Raw genomic sequence first — 8,317 nt, forward strand, 5'->3', positions numbered from 1 at the left:
TCAGAGAGACCTGCCGAGAGGGAGAGGAGGACGACCATGTTAATCAATCAGCAGAAAAAGCCTACACTACTACAGCTTCATGAGTGGTTTTTTTCCCTGAATGGACAGTTCGGCATTGATATATAAGTACTAGTATGCTCCTATATTAGAACCCTCGAGTAAAAAACGTGGTGGATGAAACTGACCAAGGTCGCCGAGCAGCGGCAGCAGGTCTGTGGAGTAGCTGAGCTTCAGGACGGGCAGAGTAATGGACACTTTGGCAGGAAGTAGCGTCATGGAGAGGTCCTGGACAAACTCAGAGGTCAGACTCTCCTCCACAAGGGTCATGTTGGAGGTCACATCCTCGGGCAAGAAGATGAACATGCTGACATCGTCCTGCATCTGGATCTGAGCGATCTGAACGAGGAGAAAAACATGAAGAAATGTGCTGCAGTTACGCTACTGTAGCCATCGTTCGGAGACAGCTGCCGTGAATTCTTGTTTGATTTTATTTTTAAACTTAATAAGAAATGTCTGTCAAAGACCTGATAAAACTATTTTAGTCATTTAGCTCTATCCACTTCTATTCATTAAGTATAAGCTCATTAGTGCCCCCTACTGCATCTACGGCTGAACTGCAGAACTATTTTTGTACAATGGGATGAATGAAAGGAAGTAGAATGGCTCTGTTAGATCTGCTCTGCCATCATCGGGAGCTCAGCAGCGTTTTCCTCTCTGCCTTTGTTTTTAGTAATAAATATCAACCCTGTATCATTTTTTCCTTCGTAAAAAATGGGATTCTTTTGCATTATCAGTAAAGTCCATTTAAATTTGTATAAATGTCCTTGGGCAAGACACTTCACCCGTTGCCTACTGGTGGTGGTCAGAGGGCCCGGTGGCGCCAGTGTCCGGCAGCCTCGCCTCTGTCAGTGCGCCCCAGGGTGGCTGTGGCTACAATGTAGCTGCCATCACCAGTGTGTGAATGTGTGTGTGAATGGGTGGATGACTGGCTATGTAAAGCGCTATATAAATACAGGCCATTTACCATTTAAATGAAACTGGATAATAACCTGCTTCCGTTTAAAGCTATTCATCACGCTCACCGTGCAGCCTAAGTCCGAGTCAACCCCCATCTTCACTGGGTAGTTATCCTGTTGCATCATGGGAATGCGCACAGGTGCTGCGCCATCCACCTGAAAGTTTTCCAGCCCTCCACTCTGAGCGAACCGAGTCGTCCACTTCCCTGTTAGGACAGGAAACTAACCCATTATTCATCATGGCTGAAACTTACTTTGAGGATCAGTCACTTGTCAGAACCTGTTCATGGTTTCAGTGGCAGAGGACATGGATACACAACCATACACTTTGAATTTGTTTCATCTTTTCCAAGATTCGCTAAACAGATAAAGGTCACTTTGTAGCAGCGATCGGTCTATAGTCAGCTCTCTGAGTTAGTCTCATTCCTAAAAACTTTAGTCAGGTGCCCCAAAGTTCAGGTGCGTTGAACATGTGAGCCGATCACTTCACCTACACATAAACCCATACACGAGCATTTTGGAAAAAACTCTTACAGTTATCTGATAAGTAATATTGATCACTGAATCACCGTATGGATTTTATTTATATGATAATTCTAACTAATTCGTAGATATCTGTGTCTGCAGAGCTGAAGACGTACCTTTAAAGTAGGCGGCGCTCACAATGCTCATGCCGGCGGCACGAGGGAGGGGCTTGGTCAGAAAGCGCTGTACCTTCCCGCCCGTCTGCTGAGACACCCAATCGTTGATTTCTTTCACATCTTTGGATCCTCCCAGCAGCGCCTTGGGGCGAACTCCATACTGCTGCTCCACAAGACCAAAGAACTCCTGCTTTAAACGAAGTCCTGACAACATGAGAGAACATTAGGATCTCACAGTAAAGACTCAAACACAGAGACAGCGAGCAACCACCAGTTCCACCTGGCTCCTTTACTCCAGCTCACCTCTGTAAACAAGTTCATGAAGAGTTTATTGTCTCAGTCACAAATTTCAGTCCAAACATTTCAAACATTAAATTACGGTGTAAGATAAGGTGAAGGTGCTTAGCTCACTTGGCTGCATCTGATGAAACTGCAATGTCTTCTTAACAACTAAACACCAAAATCCTTTTTAGGCTTCTGATGGTTTTATTGCTCACGTTGACTTTTTCTCCTCACATTTCTACCAGAAGGTTGAAACACAACTGAGCCAAACACATTTTTTTTCTATGGTCATCGGGTCCGGCTCACGCACCAGACGCTGCCCCTCAGCGGGCTTCCAGAAGAAAGCCAACCAGAAATGTTGGGTTTAATGGATAAGGTCCCTAAAGAGGCAGTACAGGACTACAACTGCACCTTTCATTGGCCTTTTTGAAGTTTCTGTGTAACACATCAAATAAATAAGACCTTTTGTTTTTATAAATCATGCTAAGCTCCTTCGGAGGAGTAGGAATGAAAACTTGACGCAGGACATAGAAAAGAAATGAGCTGAATTTGTGTTCTGTTGTTTTGGTTTAGCTGCAAAGTCACAGCTGATGTTTAGACTCCATCTCAACCCCAACGTGAACTCACGTCTCGCCAGGTACAGGCGTGCAGCGGTACTCAGGCCTTTCCCCGCCGTCCTGACTGAGGCCAGCATGTCCTTCAGGGTGTTGTGGAGCTGAGGGTCCTGCAGGGTGTGGTACCTCAGGGCCCTGTACAGCTGCCTCTGAGCATGCTCAGATCCTCCTAGAGGGACAGGAGGGCTTGTGTTAAGGTCACAAACCTCTGACACAACTGTTTTATTCACTAGAGAAACAGACGTGGGCATCACTTTTACTGTAAGAATGTCTCTGTTTTTAAATTAATATTCTCCACTAAGGCCCTTGTGTCCACCTCCTCCACACGGTGGCGCTGTTGTACAATCTTAGCTTAGTTGAAAGTGAACAGAGGAAAACTAATTGTGGAAGTACGAAAACAGACAGAAGTAGAAAAAACAAAACTGGTCCCGTGACACTGACGGTGTTTTTGGGAGCAGCAAACAGAATGACCTTGAGCCAGTCTGGCCTCTGAGCTCGTACCAACACTAAAGCCGAAGCTCAGGTTTGGACTAAGTTTGTGTGTTTGTGTCTTCACCCATGGACAGCTGAGTCAGCGCCTCGGACACGCTGAGCGGGGACAGGAAGACGTTGGTGGAAGCGTCGCGGCTCGCCAGGATGCGGAAAAGGTTGTAACCGAAGTCGGAGGTGGCAGCACCCATCTTTGTAGTCGGAGTCGTGAAGAGCTCCATGTGTTCCTCCTCTCCGGCTGCCTCCTCGCCGCCGGTGTCAGACTGCAACGGACCAATGATGGAAAGATTTCATGATTAACTGAACTTTTAAAACTTCGTGCCACCGGTAACTCTCAGACAGACAGGGCTCCTCTGAAGCAAACATCATGTGGATGGCAGCAAATGTTGCTCATAAACCATAAACCATCTTTTTGAACTGAGGGTGGTCTCAGCCTGTGCAGCCACCTCTGGAAAAACCCAGAAACCATTCTAATGTTTGTCAAACCACGTCTTCATTGATCTACCCTGAAGCGTCAAAGCTCGTCCTTGAGGGCATGGTGAGGTGGTATTTTTACACACAGTCACATCACTAAATTACCTCATCAGCTCTGAGATTTTCCACCAATGTTTCATCTTCGTGTTGTTGATGTCGCAGCTTTTTAAGCCATGTTGCTGCCATCAAATTCAAACATGTTTTAAAATTCAAAGTCCGAGCCACAGACTGATTAAAGATGGATGTAGCTTCCAGTAAAGGTATCTGAAATCTGCGCTCTTTCTAAAGGCCACCAGGGGGCGACTGTCTGCAGAGGGACTGCGCTGCAGAGACGTCTGACACTTTATGGGCGCGTTCGCTCATTTTAAGTCTGTCTCGTGGTTTAGATTAGTTAGCCAATCAGTGTGCGGCTTTACAGTGAGAATAGGAGAGAGCGAAGACGCTCACCTCGAGGCTTCATAAATCAAACCAGTGGGTGGGGTGACGTTGGATACATCCATCTTTTTTACTGTCTGTGGCTCCAGCGTTTTGGCTCTGGGGATGTAAATTACATAACTGAGGAAGCAGAAGAATAGAAAATATGTGCAGATGGCAGATGTTGATACCTGAGCGTCACAGAAGCTCAGCACGACTCCAAACAGCAGCAGGAAAGTCGTTCCCTTCATCCTGAAATCCAAACAAAAGGAAACAAGTTTTCACACATTTCCTCAAACAGTGAAGGAAATGAACCATATTTCATCACACAGCTGTTGTTCCTCAGGCAGGGATACCCTCTGCGCCAAACCAAACGCCCCTAATTTCTCCATAAGTGCAAAGAAAGGCTGAGCCAAACCAAGTCCAGAGGACGAGTACAGAAAACAAGTTCAGCCGCCACAGAGGCTACAGAGACGAAATTATCCAAAACAAAGACACAATTCAAAGACAAAGATTAGAGTCAGAGCCAGAAAACCTCCGAGCTGTGGAAACTCTGTGAAGTTTATAGCAGGTTATGTAACAAACTCTGAGCTGCTCATCGGGACACAAATCATGATCTCAGGTCTGAGCTCAGCGTTCATGAAAGAGTAAGTCTGACACACACAACCCCGTTCAGCTGTCTTAGTGAGGACCTTCAGTGACATAATGCTTTCTCTAGCCCCTGACCCTAAACCTGACCATAACCTAATTGTAACCCTGACACTAAAACCACATTTTGAGCCTCAAAAAGGCTTCAAACTTGTGAGGACCGGTGTGTGCGTGTCCTCACAAGTGACTGCTGGTTCTCACAAGTATAGTAGGATGCAGATTTTGGTCCTCACAAAGATAGCTAGACAGGAACACACACACACACGGCCTGCTTTGTTCCACACACATCTGGACCTGGTGCTCGAGCTTTTACATAAACAGAGGTCTGTCATTTGAACCTAAAACCACACACACACACACACACACACCCACAAACCACAGGCCTGATGGAAAACCCAGATGCTTTCTTCTTCTTTAACCTCCTGATCGTCGCAGTGTGTCTCATCTTTTCTTTCCTACAGCTTCATAAACTCAGAGATAACATGTCGTCAGTTAGATCGTTTAAACGTTTATGAGAGAAATAAAAAAATCTTTCAGATCATCTCAAACTGGTTTCTTGGAGATGTGAGACAGGGAGTGACAGGAAGCTCGAGCCCGTGAGTCCGAGGTCAGGGTTAATGAAAACTGCAGCAGAGATCTCCAAAAGTTGATTCTTCATCTGGACGTAGCGCTTTGTGGGAGATCTTATACACAGGACATTTGCATGATGACTGAAACCAGCCCACTGAAGGAGGTCAGGTCAGAGTTTGTTACATAACCTGTGAGGTCAGGGCTGGTTTCAGTCATCATGCAAATGTCCTGTGTATAAGATCTCCCACAAAGCGCTACGTCCAGATGAAGAATCAACTTTTGGAGATTTACTTTCCTGGATGATTGAGATGCATCAAAATGCAGCAGCACTGAGGGCTGGGTGAGCTGTACCTAATGATTTGTCCCTTTAGTGCGTGGATAAGAATACCTGCGCACGCGCCCCGAGATACACAACAGTGTTTCTGCAGAACGACACACGTCAGTGTAAACGAGTGCAGAGAGGTGACGTCGTTGACGTCTCATCCTGGACTACTGTGTGTGTGTGTGTGTGTGTGTGTGTGTGTGTGTGTGTGTGTGCTCGCGCGCTAATCCCCCCGCCCCTGCAGACCAGCTGACTCAGCGCGCTCCCGTTCCTGCACTGACTTGTCTCCGGTCCTCACTGGAAAGTTTCTTCATTGGCTGTTTGTGAACTCTTTGATATCACATCAGGGATTTTTAAAGTCCAGGTCACTAACCTGAATATATTCCACAGTGAAATGTTTTTCTTGGCACGAAATTCTTTACAACCCCAAATATCTTCAAACCTGCAAACTTATTAAAAATCATCCGTTTTATCCGAACAATGAGAATTTAGAAAAATTAAAAATGTCCTTACAGACCGAAGCTGATGATCGTTTACTTGGTTTTAGTGACTCTGACCTGCTGCTCTTATATAACCTGCTGAGTGGAAAAGCCCAGACTGGCTGCTGAACAGGAGGAAAAACGCAGCGTGTCTGAGAAACAGCAAGTTTTTCACAAAGTCTGAATCAAAGCGCTTTGAATTCTGCAGAAAACCTCCCTGTGCTTCATGTCTGAGCTGCGCTGCTACGAATACGTCCAAGTTTTACACTTTTTATTCCAGCTGGCGCAAATAAAACGATGCAAAAAAAAAAAAGTTCAAATGTGTGCGTAAAAAGCGCAGAAATGCATCTAGTGCAGCGAGAGTCACTCACCTCTCTGCTCCACGTCGATCAGCGTCCCTGCCAGCTCAGAAAGTGAGTCTTCCACCCCGCTGACGCCTCTTGTCTCGGCACCCTCAGCAGCGCGCATCCAGCTGCTGCCAGCAGAGGCAGCGGGAGCGCGCACAGATCCAGAAAAAAACGAAGCTTAAAAAATTCTGGTATTTAATAAAAAGTGTAAGCACCTTAAAATAACTGAAGTTTTGAGAGAACACAAAGAAACAACAGCTCAGGAGTGTTTCAGAGAAATCAGCTGACACGAAGCAAAGACTGTAGATGAAAGATGTATGTGATCATGTGACACCACCCGATGGTTTCTGGCCTCCACACGTCTCTGTGCACGTTCTTGTGCCTGTTTGTGGTCCAAGTGCTGTTCAAACACAAAGTTTGCATCTACATAAAAAAAACCTGGAGGTGTTCATGCTCCGCCCCTTTTACCCAGAGTGCATTTGAATCAAAAGAATGAAAACTGTCAGTTATATTATCTGAACACTGCTGTCGTCCAGGATGTGACATATCTCCACCACTGTTTTTAAGTTAAGATAAGATAACCTTTATTAATCCCACACGTGGGAACTTTATTTGGAGATGTGAGGTCCTGCTAGCAGATAAAAATCTGTCATCTGTTCCTGATCAAACCCTCAAACTTTGGTTAAAGCACCTTCTTGACCTGTGACTGATCTGGCTGTCTTTATTCTACTACATGTCCCACTGTTGTTTTATTTTGGTTTATTAAATTCATTGTTTCTGCACAGTGCTGCTGAGCGCCTGAAGGTCATGGGCAGCCAGTGATTTTCAGCCTCATCCTGTGCGTAAAGAGATTTCTCCAGATTGTTCAAATCTTTCGATGATATAATATACTCTGATCAGATGTTCAGTTTTCACTGTTGACGTTGATGAGCACTACTCTGTAGCTGTATTTGTAGATGTTTAGATGCAGTTTTTTGTAGATTAATGGACTGTCTACTGACCTACTGAAAATGAACCTGATTGGCTGCCCATCCATCCATTTCTTTACTTGTTACTTTTGTTTCTTTTCCAGCATCTTTCATTTATTTATTTATTTTTTGCCACCATCCCAACTTTTAGTGTCGATAATATTTTTCATGCAATGTCTCTCTTTCAACATCTGATATCAAATCATTGCGGCCTGTTTGTTATACAGAGTCTTGACTTTGCACTTCTGTGACCTGACAATGCAGCGAGTCAATGACAGCAATAAGAAAACCCTGTTAGTGTGGCTAATGTGGCTGCTAGCACCACAACATATAACATACTGATGCTATGTGACAAATCGTAGGTATGTTACATGTCCAAAGGCATGAGAGCCAATGGATCCATACATGTAAAAGTGTTTTACATTCTGATCCCGAATCCCTTTGCAAAACACTGATACAGTTAAAGTTATGGTTAGGGCTGGATTGGAGGACTGGAAACTCTGCTCAAGCGCGTGTTAGAGCCGTGAGCGGCATTCTGTTGGATTCAAAAGAGGATCCGGAGCGTCTCATAAGGATGCAGAAGGGTACCTCTGTGACAAATCATCGGTATGTTACGCATTGAGAATGAGAATGCTCTCGCTAGCATTGATAGGGAAACTAATGATCTATAAAAACTGTACAGTGTGTGACTAACTGCCTCCGCTAAACTGTGAGCCTGCTACATTACTTCTCCTTTGTTCTGTCACTCACACTGGATGTTGATTAAGTTAAATTTCTGAAAAAATCTGTTTCTGTGTTTTGAGACAACAGAACGACTGATGGATTACTTTAAAGTAACCTGTAAACTACAGGAAACATCATTAAGATGCACAAGAGACGTAAGCCAGATTTTGAAACTATGCCAACATTCATTCTTTCAGGTCTGTTCAAAGCTGCATACACAGAAAGTGGCTGTTAAAGTACGAAGTACATTAAACCTTTGAAACCTGCAGCATACAGGCATTGTACAAAAAATCATCTGCAGGTTATTTCATGATAAAATGTGAATTATAC

The 8,317-nt window shown here is 44.7% G+C and overlaps 1 protein-coding gene across 1 annotated transcript in view; it reads right to left on the reverse strand.

Moving 5' to 3' along the window:
* serpinf1 (serpin peptidase inhibitor, clade F (alpha-2 antiplasmin, pigment epithelium derived factor), member 1) overlaps positions 1–8,283 on the reverse strand; it is an 8,856-nt gene extending 573 nt beyond the window's left edge. Inside the window, exons 1-8 of the mRNA XM_085471144.1 lie at positions 6,321–8,283; positions 4,122–4,182; positions 3,110–3,305; positions 2,567–2,722; positions 1,658–1,861; positions 1,083–1,222; positions 186–396; positions 1–10 (exon numbers count right to left, since the gene is read on the reverse strand). The exon at positions 1–10 is cut by the window's left edge and continues 573 nt beyond it. Coding sequence (XP_085327270.1) covers positions 1–10; positions 186–396; positions 1,083–1,222; positions 1,658–1,861; positions 2,567–2,722; positions 3,110–3,305; positions 4,122–4,181 — 977 coding nt within the window. The 5' untranslated portion in view covers position 4,182; positions 6,321–8,283. The remainder of the gene's footprint in view (positions 11–185; positions 397–1,082; positions 1,223–1,657; positions 1,862–2,566; positions 2,723–3,109; positions 3,306–4,121; positions 4,183–6,320) is intronic.
* Between the last annotated feature and the right edge of the window lie 34 nt (positions 8,284–8,317).

This window comes from Copadichromis virginalis, linkage group LG10 (genome assembly GCF_057382275.1).
Source record: "Copadichromis virginalis isolate Kocher_CV1m ecotype Utaka linkage group LG10, C_Virginalis_male_GT1.1, whole genome shotgun sequence".
Classification (NCBI taxonomy): Eukaryota; Metazoa; Chordata; class Actinopteri; order Cichliformes; family Cichlidae; genus Copadichromis; species Copadichromis virginalis.